The sequence below is a fragment of the Dipodomys ordii genome, unplaced genomic scaffold, assembly GCF_000151885.1.
Source record: "Dipodomys ordii isolate 6190 unplaced genomic scaffold, Dord_2.0 Scaffold140, whole genome shotgun sequence".
NCBI lineage: Eukaryota > Metazoa > Chordata > Mammalia > Rodentia > Heteromyidae > Dipodomys > Dipodomys ordii.
The window spans coordinates 3612337-3632182 of NW_012267356.1; the positions used below are offsets into that span (position 1 = coordinate 3612337).

Below are 19846 nucleotides of genomic sequence, written 5' to 3' on the forward strand. Positions count from 1 at the left end.
TAGAGGACTTGTCCAAGGCCACATGCTTGGAGAGGCAACCTTGAGAATGAATTTCTAATTAACCTGTTCCCAGTGGCACTTTCATAACATCCTTCTAGCCTTCAAAAGCACCACTGTTCTTTTGTTCTCTCCCCTTCAGTCTCCCTCTCTTCCTCCTCCCCTTTGTCTCCTCTGCCTCCTTTCCCCTATATCTCCAGGGAATGACTAGTTAGAACTAGTCATCATTTACCAGATGGAGAGAAAAGAGGCTAGTTAAATGTATACTAGTGTATAACTTCTATGGTGGTGTAATGTGTAAGTATGCATGTTAGAGTGAAATGTTTTCTTAATTTGCAAAATAAATTCTGGATACCATGTCTATCGTTTTTATTTTTTTAAACTCAGGTTCAGTTATTTTTATGTTAATACTTCATTCTGTGGTCTTGTATCTTGTATCATTAATTTAAAACTAGGACAAGGATTTAGATAAAAGTAAATGGTGGGGGGGCAGCGAGAGGGAATGAATGGTAAGGGGAAACAAAGGAGGAGGCAACAATGCTTGATAAGAAATGTACTCATTATATTGCTCATATAATTGTAACCCTTCTGTACAGTATTTTCACAATAAAAAAAAGTAAATGGGTTGTGTTGGATTAGGCCTGGGTTGCTTTACCTGCCTGAAATTTTTTAATGAAGGCTTTTAAAATATTTTCACCTACTTCCTCCTGGTTATAAAGATTAATCAACTAAAAAGAGAAACTGTATAAGACCTTCAAGATATTTTAACTTTATGAAATCCGTATGTAGAATTAGTAACTTTACAATTTGTCATCTCTTGATACATGTGTTGCTTTCTTTTGTGAATAGTACACATCTTACCACTTATGGCTATGTTCATTAAGAGATTCTCATTACATCCATCATGAAATGATATTTCTTTTAAAGTCACTTTATGCAGCAAAAGTTTGAATATTGAACATTCTCTAAATCTTTTACCTTCAACAATTGTGTGGCTCGCTATGGGCTGCACTGTGGAGATGACAGAGAAGGAAAGGGTGGTTATTTTGCTTGCTTTCAGAATTTTACTTGACTTTACAGAATGTTTAGTATTATGCTTTCATCAAAATTATAAATTATATAGCTATTTTAAGAAACTGATGTCAGATATATTTTTAGTTTTTAAATTACCTCAAGTAGCAAAGGTAGTTTATCTCTAAGTCTCAAAGAATACCTACTATTTTTAATTTCATACCTTTTGAGCTCGATTCAAACCTATCAATATTTGTATTAGCAACTGAAAATGAATAAATGAAGACCTGTTTTCTCCCCAAGACGTCAGGAACCAAATTACAAGTCAGCTATTTCTATTTTCATTATTCATCACACTTCCATTGTTTTCCTAAAATTATATTTTTATTATCTGTAAGTAGTTGTACAAAGGGTCTATCATTCACCAAATCAGTTTATAAGTACAATGTATCTTCCATCATTTTAAAAACTACAGCTAAATCATAGCCAGAAAAAGAAAAGAAAAATAACTGCAAGAGAATGTAGGAAGAAAAAGAAAAAGAAGTTCCATCTGTGTGAATTTACATTGTCTCTTCTTCAGGAGAGAGCTATGTGTGCGGCTCCATTGAGCCCTTCAAGAAACTGGAGTATACCAAGAATGTGAACCCCAACTGGTCCGTGAACGTCAAGACCACCTCGGCCTCCAGGGCGGTATCTTCACTGGCCACAGCCAAAGGGAGCCCATCCGAAGTGCGAGAGAACAAGGATTTCATTCGGCCCAAGCTAGTCACCATCATCCGAAGTGGGGTGAAGCCACGGAAAGCTGTGAGGATTCTGCTGAACAAGAAGACAGCTCATTCCTTTGAGCAGGTTCTCACTGATATCACCGACGCCATCAAGCTGGATTCGGGAGTGGTGAAACGCCTGTACACCTTGGATGGGAAACAGGTAAGGGTAGTGTGTGGTACGATGCCAAGAAAACAGGGCACTAGAGATCCATGTGGCTGGTAGACATTCTCCTAATGTTTCTATCACAATCCTGTTCATCTCAAGGTAGGCCAAGGTTAGTGTGCAGAACTACTGATGGGAACAAAGGGAGAAAAAAGAGGCTATTTTTGAAGATGAGTTGATTACTCAAGATTTCTACTTTTCAGTTATTATTTGCTTAACATAATGTTTTTCAATCCTCTGTCTGCAATAGCCCTACATCTCAGAGCCTTATGCATCACTGCCTTGCAAAGATAAACTGTGATAAGTAAAGTCAAATCCATTTTTTGACCTAAATATAATTTCTCTTAAAGATTCTATGTCTCAGGAATATTGATTGGTGAGACTTATTTAAGTTTTCTGGGCTTGAAAACATATAGCTAAGCACTGACGTATTTCCATCTGGCTGGGCTCAAGGGGTCTAGAACTTTATTCATCTTGTATTTACACATAATTTCAGAATTAAAATGAGGATGCACATCTGTTGATGTGGATGAGTAGATCTTTTCATGTGAGCTGAGTGGAGAAATAGAAAGAAGTCTCACCTGCCAGCCTCTCATGTGGACTCTTGACGGGGTTTGATAGAACCTTGGTGTGAGAGAAATGAAAGACAACACAGAGCACATTCCCAGCATGATTTAAGTGCCAGTATCTCAGGGCACTGGCGTCTCACGCCTGTAATCCTAGCTATTCAGGAGGCTGAGATCTGAGGATCACAGTTCAAAGCCAGCCTGGGAAGAAAAGTCCATGAGACTCTGATCTCCAATAAACCACTAGAAAACTGGAAGTGGCACTGTGGCTCGAGGTAGAGAGCTTGCCTTGAGTTGAAGAGCGCAGGGACAGCTCCCAGGCCCAGAGTTCAAGCCCCATGACTGACAAAAAAAAAAAAAGGAGGGCCAGTATCTTTTCATTTAAGATGATCATTTATGGCATTTAACGTATTTCCTTGAAAATAATTTTAAATATGGCTATCAAAATGCTTTTTGATTTTTTTTGCCAGTACTGAGGTTTTGAACTCAGGTATATGTGCTTGCTTGGCTTATTTGCTTATGGCTAGTACTATGCCACTTGAACTATACCTCTAGCTTTGCTTTTTGCCAATTATTTTAAAGATAGAGTTTCATGGACTTTTCTGCCTGGGCTGGTCTTGAATCATGATCCTTTGGATCTCATCTTACTGAGTCACAAGGATTACAGACATAAGTCCCTGGTTGCCTCTTTTTTTTAATTTTAAGAGGATATTTGAAAAGTTTGTGTATGATTCATATTAAAAATTATCACTGGACTCGCAAATGAAGAGATCAATCTCATTAAATAAAGATGACAAGTTTTTGAAGGCTCAGACAAACTTTATGAAGTAGAATAGATGCTAATACCAGAAAGAGTGTTAGTTATGAAAGAATCACACCCCTAGGGATCCATTTAAGTGTTCTAACTTTATAGAATTCATTAGGAAAGAAGGAATCCATGCCAGTTGTTCATTTATATCGAACACACTTCTGCTTGTCTCATAAAACTTGCATGTGGACAAGGAATCCTAGGAATGAGATTTTCAATCTAGTAGACCAAAGAGGCATGACTTGAATCTTACCGATACATTTATGACCAGAAAGTCTCTGCTTGCTTGTGAATTACTGTAGCAACAAATGGCAAGCTTCATATTTAATCTTTGAGCCATTTCCTTGTTCCTTTCCTAATGAGTTACCCAAACATCACGTAGGTTTGGATTTTCAGGCACTGATTTTTCTCATGAAGGAGATTTACCACTGGGATGTGGTTCAAGTGACAGAGTGCTTAACTAAATGAGAGTTTGCCTAGTTTTTATAAAAAGTAAAATTTAGGACAAGGATATGTGAGTTCTCCTCCTCTTCTCATTTCACAATAATGAGTATTCCAAATTGCTATTTACTAACTCTAAAAATCATCTTTCATTACTATAATAACTTATCATAGACTTATCTTATGAATGGTATTTTACAATAAATAGTATGATGTTCTTTGGTTGTTTCTTCCTTTCTGAATTCATCTAGTGTCAACATTTTACTATGGTTATTTTTCTTTGTTTTACATGTAAATAATCCAATGTAATGGGAAAGAATCGCAGGTTTAATGTTTAAAGACTTGGATTCAAATATGGATTATTTAGAGTATTTATGATTGTTTTTAAAGCACATAACTGTGCCTCATTAAACTCACCAGTAAACTATGCATAAACTTATGACTCCTGTTTAATAGAGTGCTTGTGGGATTGACAGTACAAGGGAAAGAATTTTGAACTGCAATAATGATCATGGTAATAGCTCCATTGGATATTATTTTAAGTGCTTTGCATCTGTTAACATGTTTAATCCTTATAATGGCTAGGTTATTATCCCCATTTCACAGAGGAAGATACCAGAAATGCTGGAGCCAGACGTGGAACTGATATCACTTCAGAGCTTGGGCTGATAACCCTGGTAGCAGAGAAGTCTACCAAGCATATAGAAATATACTGTGGAAGGACTTCTGAGGGAGTTGTCATGGGCTGCTCTGTCACTTTCACATGGGATAATTAACTTATATACAGAAAGATGTTGATTTTGGCTCCCGATTTTTGGGATCCATGATTCCTTTGGGCTTGTGGTGAGGTAGCACACTGTTGCAGGAATACATGACAAGTAAAATCATTCATTGCATGGAAGGAAGTGAAAGAAAATGAGGAAGGTGTCAAGGTTCCACATCCTCTTTAAGGGTACATCCCCAGTGACCTGAAGACCTCTCATTAAGCTCCACCTCTTCATCATTCAACCACTTCCTGATAGCTCTACTCTAGGGACCATGCCTTTCAGAATGTGTTTTTGCTGGTAGAATGGCTTAAGTGGCAGAGCATCTGTCTAATAAGCAAGAGGTTCTGAGTTCCATCCCCAGTATCACCACTAAAAAATGCTTTTGGGGACCTTCAAGATCCAAATTATAGCACAAGTAGTTTGTTCAAGGAGTATCATTTCAATGTGTTCTGATGTGTGTGTGTGTGTGTGTGTGTGCATGCATATGTGTGTATACATACACACATATATATATATATTAGCAAGTTTTATGAGACAAGCAGAAATGTGTATATATATACACACACACATATGTTTCGTGTGTATATTTTTTCTGCAACTGTTCTGCGGACTGTTGCACTTAATTGTTTTTGTCAATCACACCATTTGCTGGTATGACAGTAGGAGTACTGTGGCATTCTCTCTTCATAGCAGGAATTGCCAAGTTGCAGAGGTATTAGATGACAAAGTGGAAAGAACATAAAAACTTTTTTGCCTGGGTTTCCAAACAAAATGCTTCTCTGTAGACCCCAGGAGTCTTTGGCATTGTTTCAGTTCAAAAGAGAAATTTGCCCTATAAGCATTTAGTTCAAGTAGAAGTTTTTGACAGCCTGGCAACAACTGAGGTTGCTAAGCCTCTGTGGACAAAGCCATTTTCCTCCACCTTTCCTGTAGAATAATGCTTTGCACAATGGGATGGCATCTTATTATGCCTGTGGTGGCATTGGGATCTATGGGGGGGGCAACAGGACACCACCATTGACATTATTTGTCCCTCTTCATTTATTTTATAGATTAACAGAGCCATATATTTTATAGCTTTAATTGAGCCATATGTAGCCGTATATACTTGTAAATACAAATATATATGTAAATATACATATTTTTTTGGGGGGGTCCGGTCGTGGGGCCTGAACTATGGCCCTGGGCGCTATCCCTCAGCTCTTCAGCTCAAGGCTAGCGTTCTACCACTTGAGTCACAGCACCACTTCCAGCTTTTTTCTTTTTGCTAATGTGGTGCTGAGGAATCGAACCCAGGGCCTCAGGCATGCAAGGCAAGCGCTCTACCACTGAGCCACCTTCCCAGCCCTACATACATATTTATAGCTTCATTGAGCTTATATATCAAATCTCTAAGATATATGGAGAACCTAATGTCCACATTTAAAGGTATTTTCTTGTATTAAAGAATTGGACTGTTTAAAAAGTGACTAACTTGAGAGTGCTTTGGGTGAGGAGTGAAAATGATTTAAGCTTTTCACATTTACCTCAGGCAGCCTGCAGATGGTCCCCGGTTGGAAACAGTCCATGCTGGGGTTTTTAACAAGGGAATGGTGAAAGCTTGCGCCTGCTGTTTGACTTGCTACACAGAGGAGACTGCCACTGGAGGGCATAGACCACATGGTGTTTTCACTCATTCCTCCCGCCACATGGTGTCTTTGCTTGTTGCCTCTTGGGTCTGCATTAAACCTCAACCCAGGAGTTCATCTCACAGCTCTTTGCTGAAAATTCCAGACTGAGTTAAAGGAAGCAACAGCTTGGAAGTGCTGTACCATATAGGAAAAGATTTTGCAAACGTTGCGGTTGGCCGAGAGGCCTGTGGTGGCTCATGATCACCCTGTTTGTGAGCAAGTCCTTTCTAATGATCCACCGTTCATTCCTTATTCAGAAACACCAGAGATTCCATAAGAGCTTTGCCATCATCTCTCCTACTTCCTCCTTCTAACTTTCGGGATGACTCTTCACCATGGCATCAAGGCTCCTGGCTGCTCTTGACTGGGGAGTTCAAGGACATACATTCTATGTCCCACTTTTAGTGATGTATTATTATTTATCTGGGTCTTGATTAAGGCTCCTCCAAGCAAAAGCGGGCATTTGTTAATGGTTCAAACCATGCCCCCTTTCTTCATAACTGAAAAGAAATGCAGAACCTGAGGGGTTGAGCATGTCTTCCTCTTGCTGCAGTGTGGGTCTGCATGGTGAGGCTTTGCTGTGGGTTATTCACTCTCCTGTCAAGTGGCCATTCCTAGAATCATGACTATTTTTAAGTGATTCAAGTAATCCCCAAAGGTACAAGATTTCCTATAGAGATACCCTTGCATAGGTCTCAAAGCCTTTGATGGAAAAGTAAATATGGTTCTCTGCAGTTCCTAAATCTGCTTACTGACTCCTTCCTTAGAAACACAAAGAACAGCACACCTTAGAACAGCAAAGGCCTAAGCAGGTAATTTATCCTGTAAAGATCATTGATATGACACTTGCCAACAATTCCCCTTACCTCTGAAATATAATGATGTGTTGTATTGTTCTTCAGGTAGAATAGCTAGGCCTAGCTCCATTGCATCTACTCTTTGATATTAAGATGTAGACAGCATTGCAGCATGCTTAGGAAGTAAAAGAAAAACTCAGGGATGTTATATTTTTATCCTATAGACATTTCATATAAGCCACCCACTTTGTAAAGTCTACCACAATGAGCATGCTACTGTGTGCAGTTTGATTCCTGGAGTTTTCCATGTTAGGGAAAGAGCACTCAGATGAGATGCAGTACTCCTCCCTTATCTATGCTTTTATTTCCCATGGTTTCAGTGATCAATTATGGTCTGAAACTATTCAATGGAGAATTCCATATTTTGAGAGAGAGAGAGAGAGAAAGGATCAAGATCATATAACTTTTTTTTGTTGGTCTTGGGGCTTGAACTCTGGGCCTGGGCACGGACCCTTAGCTCTTCAGCTCAGAGCTAGCACTCTACCACTTAATCCACAGGACCACGTCCTCATATAACTTTTATTAGAGGATATTGTTATAATTGGTCTATTTTATCTTTAGTTATTACTGTTAATTCCTTACTGCACCTAATTTCTACATTAAACTTCATCTTAGGTGTGAGTGAAAAATTATAACACACACACACACACACACACACACACACACACACACACACATATGGATATCTGCCATTCCAGGCATCTACGAGGTGTCTTAGGACACATGCTCCATAGGTAAGTGGGACTACCATATATGCAAATTGATATAGACACAAAAATGAGAACAGATGTCATAGATGCCATGTTGAGGAATTCAGTTGCTGTCAATAAATTAATCAGTTACATCTTTGTATCTCTCTGTGTATATATATATATATATATATATATATATGTTTTATTAGGGACTAAACTCAGGGATGGGTATGCTAGGCAATGCTCTACCACTTGAGTCATTCTCCTAGATTTCTTCTATGTGTGCATATATACTGGCACCAGTACTGAGCTTGAACTCAGGGTCTCACTCTTAAGGCTGGCTTTTCACTGGTTGATTGAAGGTAAGTCTTAGGGATTAGCTGCCCTCATCCTTCCTTCCTTCCTTCCTTCCTTCCTTCCTTCCTTCCTTCCTTCCTTCTTTCCTTCCTTCCTTCATCTTTAAGTAGCTTTACAAAAGGAGTTGCCACTTAACAAAGCAGTTTATGAATATAGTGCATCTTGATCAGCATCACCTCTTTCTACATTCTCATAGATCTCAGCCTCTTGGGTAGCTAGTATTACAGGTGTGAGCCACCAGTGCCCAACTCTGTATCTTTATATTGTAAATTCCCATCACCAATTGTAAACTTATAGATCCAAACATTTCTGAAAAAGAATTATAATTATAGCCACTTCCTTTTGCACATTAGTGTAGGAGTTTATTGAAATTCAGGAAAAGGTAATGACAGTATAAATTTATGAATCAGATTCCAAAAGTGTTCTTTACTTTTTCCTTTTGATTTTTGAATATTATAATCTGAAGTAAAAATAATTTGGTGTACATGGGGGTTTAAAGAACTTGGAATCAGTCTCTTATCATATGCTAAAAAGTGGTAAACTTTAACATCTGACCTTGGCTATGTACAGCAGTTGTTGAACATAGAAAATGTAAAAAGAAAAAGATTCTAAACAAGATGTAAGGAACTGAAGATATTATAGGAATTGAATAAACCAGGAAAGGAGATTTTCTGTAGCTGTAGGTAACTGGTATTTTCCCTTTTCTAAAAAAGCTTTTCCGTGACAGCTCTAACATTTTGGTAGACAAGTTTTGGTAGATAGCTCGATTTTGGTAGACAAGTTTTCAGCATTATGATGAGATACATTATCTATGTTGTAAAAATGAATGCAGGAATTTTCAGTTAGGATAATAAAGCTGGTACTGTTAATTTCGTTTGTGTCTTAAAATGTCAAATTAAAATTTTCTACAAGTACTCAGATCACCTGGTAAGCCATCCACATGATTTAATAGAGCTGGGAACAGGTATAAATATCTTAGCTGATTTCAAAGAGAAAGGAGCTTAAAAATAATTACGAAGCTTCACTCAGAGAATTCAAGCGTTCAGAATTAACTGTGCTATTTTATATTATATATCTTCGGTGGATAATCAGGATTTATGGGTGACACCTGTTCTTATATAGCTATTAATTCCTCCAAACTGGGAAGAGCTAAATTCCCTTCTTGTAGTCTGAATTCCTCTGACAATGTAATCAGTCGTGATTGTCTGTCTGCAATAATGTCTATTTTGACAGAGGTTAGTTTTAGCAGAAGTCAGTTTTCCACAATATGAACGCTGAGTTCTCCCAGCATTGCCCAGCAGGATTGAAGAAGCTTTCCGTTGAGTATTCTGAGGGCACTGTGTGGACACTTTGAGAAGACCGTTTTGAAATCGCCTCTTAGTGGTGACTTCTGCTGCTTTGGTGATGGCTGGGGATCCTGAACTGGCTTTTGAGCCCTGGAGCATGTAGCAATGATGGAAATAACTCCAACTTTCATGACAGCTGGGGCCAGGCTTAGAGTTCAGTCTGAAAATTCTAGTTTGAGGTTTCTTATTTGGGCTTGGAAAATTAAGTTCATTTCCCCACTTGCTATGGTATAGATCTCTAATGTCCACCAGACGCCCATGTGTCAGAGTCCTGATCCCTACCTTGTCACTAGTGGGAGGTGGAGGAAGCTTTATGAGTTGAGGCCTAGTGGGAGATTTAAAGGGATCGTGAGAACTCAGTCCTTTTTTTCACTTTCTGGTTTTGCCAGGTCACATGCTCCCAGCCATGATGCCCAGTCTCCCTGTCCTCTTCTCCCCCTCCCTCCCACGACTGCCCTAAAAGCACTGATATCAGACAGGACTCCCCAGCTGAGCCCCAACAACCCTCTTTTCTCTATAAGTTGATTAACTCAGGTCTTTGTTATAATGGAAAGCTTACCAATTTGCCAGCTTACTAATTACATTTTAAAACCCTGTATGACAAGTGTATTAGCAATGGCTAAACTTGCTTCTACGTGCTGCAATTTAAACATAAATATAATCAGGAACAGAATGCAGAGGAATACTGGTCTCCTAGGTCAACAGACTTGAGTTTAATTCTCTATCCAAAAGGGAACAGTTGATGTTCTGATATAGTTCCATTTCCTGTGTAATCAGAATAAGGACAGTAATGCTTGCTTTATCAATAATTAAGAGGTTACATTTTACAAGGTTCCTGTGACAAATTTAACAATGTCATGGGTGGCTAATTATTGTTCATTGTTACAACTGAAAAGCTGAAGGTTCAGTTGTATTTTAGGGTTTTGAAGACTATATTTTAAATGTACCACAGGAACTCACTACTTAAAATTACTCCTTAATAATGTCTAATCATTTCTTCCTTTATGAATGTGTCTTTTTCACATTGAAATGCATCATGACAGAATGAAAAGAGCATGAAATTTACAGTTAAGACATTGATAAAACTAAATGTTAGCTTTAACATTCATCAGTACTGTGACCATTGGCAAGAGACATTAACTCTCTGAATCTGTTTCACTTTCTTTAACAGTAAAATAATTGTGCATGCCTCATAATGTAGTTGATAAAGTACTTGTTTAAAGGCTCTGCTTAATAGATGTCAGGTCTTCAATATTTATTAGTCCTTCTCCTTTGGCCTTCGTAGTTTAGAATCCTTAAAAAATCCTTACACTTGTAAGCCTCTAATCCTAGCTACTCATGAGGTTGAGATCTGAGGATTGCTATTTGAAATCATGCTGGGCAAGAAATGGAGATTCTTATCTCCATTTAACCAGAAAAAAGTCAGAAGTTGTGATGTGGCTCAAATGATAGAATACCAGCCTTGAGTGGAAAAAGCTAAGGGACAGTGACCAGGCCCTGAATTCAAAATAAGTACACACACACACACACATACACACACACACACACACACACAAACATACACACACACAAACAAGTATACTTGTAGTTGTATTATTGTATAAATTAGTGGTATTTTTAAATGATTTCATTTATTGTCAGTAGGTTGTAAATGCAACCCGGATATCATTTTCTTCATTTCTTTAATTGTACAAGATATTCCTTAAATAATGTGTTGAAAATTTATTCTACTCCTAAGGTGGTATTAATATTATTATTACTATTATTTGTTAACTACCTTCTCTGTGCCCAGCACGGTTCTAGTTGCTAGAACACTGGAGTTCATCACAGTTCTGATTCTGTACAATCTCATTGAATCATCACCACAGCACTTCCCATCAAGACTTTGATAAGGTGACCTCATCAATGAAACATCTTACCTGCTCATGATGAATTGACAACTTTCTCTCTTGGGGGTCCACTCACTGTCCATTGCACATAGCCCCACAATTCTTCCCAGTGCTGATCAGCGGTCCTGCCTGTTTCCTCCTGTAAGTGTTGTAGAATGAGCCTGAGGAATTGGTCTCTCAGTAGGTAAAGGCTTGCCTGATTAACAGTTGAATGATTAAATGACTGGAAAATTGACCAGTTTTCTATGGGCTGTCCTGTTTACATTAGCACATTAGTGCTTGACAATTTTATAGAGGCCATGGCCATGTAGGAAATGAGTTAGTCACCCAGGTCTCTGGTGATGTACAAATGTAAGCAGCAGAAGTGCTGTCTGCAGTGTAACTGCAGACTATATGAAGCTCATCATAGTGTTGTTCTCTAGCTTGGACTCCTGCTTCATAAAAGATTCTAAGCTAATTAAAAACTAAACCAACTCATCTGCCAATTTAGGAGCATTTTGGCTATTGAAAACATTTTTTTAAATCCTGTGGGGAGAACAATAGATATTCTGCTAGAAAAATCTTACCCTCTAAGTGAGATGAATTGCTCTGCACTTTCCTGACATGGCCTTGGCCATCCAGTGAATAAAGATTGATATATTCTGTGGATTTAAAAATTGGTAAGGAGCCAACAAAGATATTCTCATAAAAAGCATCTGGCTCAATTATTGCAGGGATGTAAACATATAGGATTCAAGGGCTTTTGTGGTGGTCGAGTACAATATGTTGGAACAGATTTTTCTGATTAGTTCAAATCTTTTAGACTAAATTAAATGAAAGATTGTTGTTTTGGAAATTAAAAGACGGTTGTTTTGAAAATTGAATGGAACTTTAAAAATCTAATTTTAAATCCAAACTCTGTTATAAACAACATGCTGTAAAAATGAAAAAAGACAGATGGGAGATTTAATTTTTAATTAGATTTTTCTATCCTGAGATTAATATGCAATCAATGCAAAGAATTTTCAAATAAATGAGAAAATATTAAGAGAAGTCAGAATTGCCCATAATTTCATTGATAAGATAGATCTCATTCATGTTTTGGTCAAATCTTTTGCTATTTCCCTTTTATGACAACACTGTATGCAATTTTGTTTTTTTTTTCTGGTAACTTCATGTCAGTGTGTACATATATAAAGAAAATGTATTAAGCTCTCTATCTTTGTTATTCCCAGTGTAAAGGTCTTCTGAAGCCAACTGCCCTCTGTACTTTTTCTCTTTGTAGAACTGTCTGTGCTGAGTAAATGTAGAGGTAATAGTGCTCAAAGTCAGACTAGATGCAAGCAGGACATTCTAGAAGCAAACAAGTTATTCTTGAAAAATTGTTCAATGTGCACATGTACCAAGACTTACCAGGGATGTACTTGGGAATTTTACTTGCCATGGTATGTAAATGATATGTGTGCAGTGGAAGCTATGAATTTAAATTTCAATGTGAATTTAAATGCGGGTCAACGAAGCACTGGGGAGTTTGGCTCAGTGGTAGAGTGCTTGCCTTGCATGCATGAGGCCCTGGGTTTGATTCCTCAGCACCACATAAGCAAAAAAAAGCCAGAAGTGGCACTGTGGCTCAAGTGGTAGAGCGCTAGTCTTAAGCTGAAGAGCTGAGGGACAGCGTCCAGGCCCAAAGTTCAGGCCCCATGACCACCACCACCAACAACAAAACAACGTGGGTCAATGATGGGCAGTCTCTGGTCCTAGAAGCTATGTGGTCATGGAGTAAGGGAAGATATATGATTATGCGATGACCCAACCCAGACTGTACTATGGACTGGGTTCCTAACTAGATTAGGTGAGTCAAATGTTTCTTCAACTAATATGTTGAATTTAACAGTAAATTGAGGAATATGTATGATTGGTGGTTGCAACTCAGAATTCATGTCCACTCTTGGAATCTGCTTAGAATTTTTTTTTATAATTTTCAATCCCATTTGATTTAAAAAGTCTAGCCTTGTTCCATAAATGCCAGGTAGATTAGGCTTTTAGGTCTATTGTGGTACAGTGGTCTATTTGTGGTACAGATCCTTTATGAGATTCTCCCCGAGGGAAGGAAGAAGCACCAAGTCCCTCTCCAGCGCATAACTATTATAACTATTTATGCACTTGCAGAAAAGGACCAAACTACCTGGAGAAAGAAGACAGTGCTTCATCAGCTTCAATATTCTAAGCTTCCCTCATTAGCTGCTTAATGTTTGCTAAATGACTTTTCTTGGTTTTAACTTGTGGCTAAGATTCTGGTAGGTAGAATCAGAAATTACAGGGCAGGCATGTCCTTATAGAGATCTTTCTACTCTCCTTATTTACCCTGTCCATAGAGGACTGTAATCTAAACTGACACTAGGCCTGCAAAAAAGATAAAAGTTGGTTTTGAATTTATAGGGAATCATCCAGGAAGAAAGTAACTTATCACAAGCATTATTTTAAAAAGTGGGATAGGCATTCTACTTATTTTTTTCTTTGTAGTTCTGGGTTTCAAATCCGGGGCCTCACACATTGTAAGGAAGTGCTGGATTATTAAGTTATATCCTCAGCCCTTAGATATTTTATTCTGAGGCTCTTTTTGAATAGTAGGATGTAAGCTGGTAACGCGTTACATAACAGAAACAGATTGTCAAGAACCCCACCATCAGCAGAAATGTACTTCATCTATGTTATTTAAAGCTTTGCTAAAAGAGTATCAGGAGACGGCAGCAGTGGTACCACTAGTATCATGTGGAAATGTAGACTACCATGCTGCACTGGGACCCACTGAATCAGAATGGACATTTTCTCAAGAATCTCAAGTGATATATATTCACACTGTAGTGAGATAGCTAAAATGACCAAGCATCCTGAATAGAACATCAGAGTCCAAAGACCTCAAATGACTGTTACCTGGTCCATGATTGTTGTTGTTATTATTTTTGTAGTGCTGGAGATCAACCTCAGGCCTTTGTGTAAGCTAAGCAAGCACTCTGTTCTTGAGCTATACCACCAACCATGCTGCATGGTAGGTGGATTAAACATTAATTATAGCTGATTTAGTGATTTTATCATCATCCCCTCAATGCCAGTATTAACATCAGATGGCAAGATATGTCTTCCAGCAGCAATGTTCTGGAAAGCATCCAGTCCATTAGTAGGAAATGCATTCTCACTGTACTCCAGTTTCCATGGAGGATGGGTAACTTCCTGTATGGGAAGTAACTGGAGGTTGAGAGAGGCGGAAGCAGTGCTGATTGTGCAGGAGAGATTCATGTACGTGGTTGCCACAGAGTCCATAGATATGCTGTGAGCTGTATTTGTTCTTCCCTCCATACATCACACCAGGAGAGGGTTTTCCTTGTGCATCTTCTGGAAATCTTCAATGAGGATGATTACAAGTCACTAACATTGTTCATGTGAGAGCCAGTTTTAAATTTTCACCTGTTGTCAGGTGCAATCCCTCTGCATGAGAAAATTTCCAACATTGAAGATGCCCAGAAAGAACATCACAACACTTGTCATAAGTGCAGAATATAGAAGGGCAAGCTTTTGCAGATAATTTCCAGCTAGCATGCTTAGGGATATAATAGAGCACACTCACTTGGCTATTGAGAACAACAATGCGTATAGTAAACTGGTATGAAGTAGCTGCCTAGAAATGAAAATTAACATGGTTGTTTATTTTCAAATCTTTTTTAGTTTTGTTATCTTTAAATAGTTGTACAATGGTGTTTCAATTCAATGTGTCAGTTTGTGAGTACAGTACATCTTCATTAATGTGTGAGTGGTTTCTCATGTGTAGTGCAGAAGGCAAAATAGGAAGGGCTGGCAGTGGTGCTCATGCCTGTAATTCAAGCTACCCAGGAGGCTGAGATCTGAGGACCTTTATTTGAAACTAGTCTAGGCAGAAAAGTCCATTCAATTCTTATCTCTAATTTATCAGCAAAACTGCTGGAAGCCCAGATGTGGCTTAAATGGTAGAGAGACATCCTTGAACAGTGAAATCCTGAGTTCAAGCCACTGTACTGACACACAAAAAAATAGAGAAATGTTTCATATAATTGATCTGGGAGCTGCAGTGACTGCTTGCCATTAGAACAGACAGGATTTGCAAACAGCCATACGATGCCCTCTGACCCTATCAACAGGGACTTTTTCGAATGCAAAGGCCAACTCTATCTCTGGTGTTAGAGCCCCAATTTGGGAGGAAAACAATAAGCCCTAGCAGGAAGTGGCTAGATCTATGCAGACCCAGTTCATGGCTTCATTTTGATTCAGTGGTAGATGCTACTAGGACCCCACATAAAATGAAATCATTTTCGTATTTCTCAGGCCATTTCTGGGACTGTTGTTCTGAATAAGGAATGGCATGGGAATTTTGGTCATTTTGTTCTTGATAACATCTTCATTCTCTTCTTAGCAAAAAGCCATGGGATTCAAATGGTAGAGTGCCAGACTTGAGTAAAAAAGCCAAGTAAGAGCTTAAGCCCTTGAATTCAAGCTCTACTGGCAAAAGAACAAAACAAAAACAACAACAACAAAATTATGATTCCTGTATTTCCATTTCCTGTATTGGATAGATTCAATCACTATTTACAGTATACTTCCATTTATCCAATTCTTCTTGCATATAATGACAATTATTAGCTTTATAAGATCATATGATAATATGATCCTTGGATCATATTATCACTCCCCTGAGATACTTCCACTTGGAAGATGTCAAACATTTTGATAAAATAGTACCAAACATTATTATTTTTTATACAGAGTGCTCACTGGTGATAAAGGGCATAATACATTGAATGATTTGTATCATCTAGTTCAACATATAATCTCTTTTTAATTCATTAAATTAATTATAAATTAATTGTATAAAGGAGTTTCATTGTGATATAAAAATTTTCTTACAAGGCGCATTGCCTAGGCTTTAAAAATACTCATTTCCTCTCAGTGGATAGTGGCAAAATTTGGAAGGATTCCTTACAATCGATTCATTAGGTAGGATTTTTTCACATGTTCACCTTTAAATAGGTTGATAGAGGATGTCTTACTTGGAAAGGTTGAAACACATCAACTAGGCTGCAGTCACACAACTTTGAAGCAAGAGTACTATATATTCTAAATAACGGAATAACATTTTTACGTTATAGTGTAGTTATTCATACTTCTAATGCATTCTTAATTTGCATTAAATAAAAAGCTTACTTTTGTTCCAGCAGGCTAGTAAATGGCTTTCCATGAAAATGAATCCTTATGCTCTCAGCTTGTGGCACATTTTAGATTTCAGCATAAGCAGGAAAGGCACTAGCCTTTGGCCTTATCATTTGCACTTTCCCTTGGAGGTATGTCAATGATCAGATCTGTGAAGTTGCCATTCATTTGCTCACAGCAGTCAAAGTGTGAGGGAAGGTATTGTTAATACCTTACAAGGAGATCCAAATGCATGAAAACTTGATTGGGGGGAGGGGGCGTGGGAGTTCACATTTACCTACATGCATTTCAGGACATAAGAACACCCACTCAGGATGTGAATCCATTTGGGATTCTACAACACTGTTAGCACCAGTTTCCCAGACCTTAAACATACTTTATTTTTAAGACTTCCATAGCACATCAATTACTAGGTGCAATTTTCACATAGAAGAGCCTGTGTAAATGTCTCTCATGTACATGAATTCTGCTCAGATGGCTTTTGTTGTTGTTTGATTTGCCTCATAATTTGGATTGATACCAGCTGAGGAGAGAATGTTAGATCACTTCCAGGATTTAGCACTAGCTCTGTGCTATTGTGTAATGGAGACTTGGAAGGTTTTTCTGTTACAACAGCTGGAAACATTCTGTCCAACTGGCATGAACACTGCTAAGGAATTAGCTTTCTGAGGAGATAGAGGGCTAGTGTGTCCCTGGAGAAGAGGCTTAGTAGGAAAGGGAATAAAATCTTCCTTCCAGCTGGGCCCCAGTGATGGATACCTGTAACCCTAGATACTCAGGAGGCTGAGATCTGAGGATCACAGTTCAAAAGCCAACTCAGGCAGGAAACTCCATGAGACTCCATGAGAACCCTCAAAAAGCTGAAAATTGGAGCTGTGGCTCAAATGGTAGAGTGCTAGCCTTGAACACAAAAGCTTAGAAATAAAAGCCCAGACCCTGAGTTCAACCCTTAGGACCATTTTGTGTGTGTGTGTGTAACAGAATAGCACCTAGCATCCTTGCTCACTAAATTTCATGTGTTATGCATTTGTCTTTTACCATAGTAACAGCACAATGTGGTAAACATTATTGTTATTTCAATTTTACAGATACAAAAACTGGAGGAAGGGGAACTGGCCCATGTCATTAGTACTCAGTTGAGGAAGATGTGATATTTTTCATCTTTTATTGTTGTTTTGTTGGTTTGCCTTGGTTTGATTTATGAAGGTACCAGGGTTTGAACTCAGGGCCTTGTACTTGCTAGAGATATACTCTAGTACTTAAGTCACAATCCAAGTCCTTTACTGTTTTAGTTGCTTTTCAAATCAGACCTCAGACTTTTTTTTTTAATCCAGGCTGGTCTTACATCATTATCTTCCTAGCCATGCCTTTGTACACCTGAGATTCCAGGCCTGAAACACCTTTCCTATCTTGTTGTGATGGTATCTCTCCAGTTTTTTGTGTAGGCTGACCTAAAACCCAAGGCTTCCAATTCTTTGAGACCTGAGCCAATTAATTATATGTGGGATCCACTATGCCCATCCCAGACTGATACTCTTCTCATGGTGCCAACCTTGACATTTCATAGTATTTTCAAAATATTTTAAGTAACTAAAACTCATGAGTATATCTTTTATTTTCTAAGAATGATTTTAGACTCCATTGTTAAACCTTAACTACTTTGCCTATTGGACTTTAAAAATACATTTTCTCTAAAATGATCAGATTCTGGTCATCTGTCAGTATTTAAGCACATTAATGTAAATGTGCCACTGGCCAAAAGAGTAGGAAATGTTGAAAAAGCTACTGAGATGACTTCTTTTGATTTGGATCGTTAATGATGATAAAAATCAATCCACTCAGAGTAATGTGAAAACCTTAAGAGATTTAAAGCTGTCATAAAAATTTATATTCTCAACAATGGATAAAAGAAAGTTCTTTAAAAAAACAAAGAATGTTCCTATTTTAATAGAACATTTGTAATGTTACTTGTCTCCTGTATAGAAAAGTCTATTGTGGAATTTTCAAACATATTGGCTTTGAAACTAAAAAAAAGAATCAATTGCAGTTTTATTAAGCTATTGTTTTCATACCATAACATATAGCCTTGTGTGTGTGTGTGTGTGTGTTCACGCGCACGTGCGCACACTTGCATATGCCATTCTTAGGGCTTGACCTGGGCACCATCCCTGAGCTTTTTTGCTCAAGGACAGCACTTTACCACTTTAGCCACATCTCCATTTCTGGCTTTTATTGTGGTTAATTGGTGATTAGAGTTTCACAAACTTTCCTTCCTAGGCTGGCTTTGAACTTCAATCCTCATATCTCAGCCTCCTGAGTAGCTAGGATCAGAGGTGTGAGCCATCAGTACCTGGCTAACATGTAGTTTTGTAAGGGTATCAGTCAATGAGTTAAGGAGTCATCAACCTCATCATGGTACACTAGAGGAACAACACTTCCATGTGGACCATGCACTCCTGCCATTTACCTTCCATTTCTGCTTCACACCAGCCCAATAACTGCCAATTTGATTTTAAAATATGGGCCTCATTTTTATTCACTTTCTCTACACAGAGTCATCTTTATAATCATAAATTTACTAAGTCTGCCCTCTTTTTTGGTAGCTAGTTGGAGATAAGAGCCTCAACGGCTTTTTTGCCTGGGCTGGCTTACAATTACCATTTTTCAGATCTCAGCCTCTTGAGTAGCTAGGATTACAGGTGTGAGCTATTGGCACCAAGCTTAAGTCTGTCCTCTTTACCCTGAACTGTGATCTCTTCCTCTATAGTTCAGCTTGGGAGTCAATGGGTCACTTTGTGTGATATGAGAGGCAAGATTTTGCAGGACAGTAGTTTCAGTACAGTGAGCCACTTGTGACCTTTTCACTCTTTGCAAATATGATCAGTACTTCTAAATTAATTCCAGACTTGGGTATTTATAGGGAAGTGCACTTCATGTGCTCAGTGAGAAGAAATAATGATTACTGGCCACAAGTGCCCTGTGCTGGTCCCCAGAAGTCTGCTCTTTATTCTACTTTTGGTCAATTTGTCCTTTGTTAAGTCCAAAACACCATAGATAGGCCGGGTAAGTTTCAAATGCTATTAACATACTTAAAGCTGTCTATCTTTCTGTTCTTTAAAAAGTCATTGAAATATGGTGCATGCAAGCTTTGGCTGTTTCTTGGGTGAGATCCCATAATTTTCCCTGCTTCCCTTAGTGTGAGTTTTCCATTTGGCCTTTTATAGCTTTGCTATTCGAGATTTTTGAGGACAATTACCTCTTTCTCTCTTCTCAAGAAAGTAACGTGATCGTGAATTCC

General features: G+C 38.2%; 1 protein-coding gene across 2 annotated transcripts in view; it reads left to right on the top strand.

The window, feature by feature from the left end:
- The window catches only part of Dclk1 (doublecortin-like kinase 1), a 346512-nt gene that overhangs the window by 31604 nt on the left and 295062 nt on the right, over positions 1-19846 (top strand). The window contains exon 3 of one of the 2 annotated variants that reach the window (XM_013031454.1): positions 1589-1935. In XM_013031454.1, the coding sequence (XP_012886908.1) occupies positions 1589-1935 (347 nt within the window). The remainder of the gene's footprint in view (positions 1-1588; positions 1936-19846) is intronic. The other variant, XM_013031455.1, reaches the window with a different exon arrangement.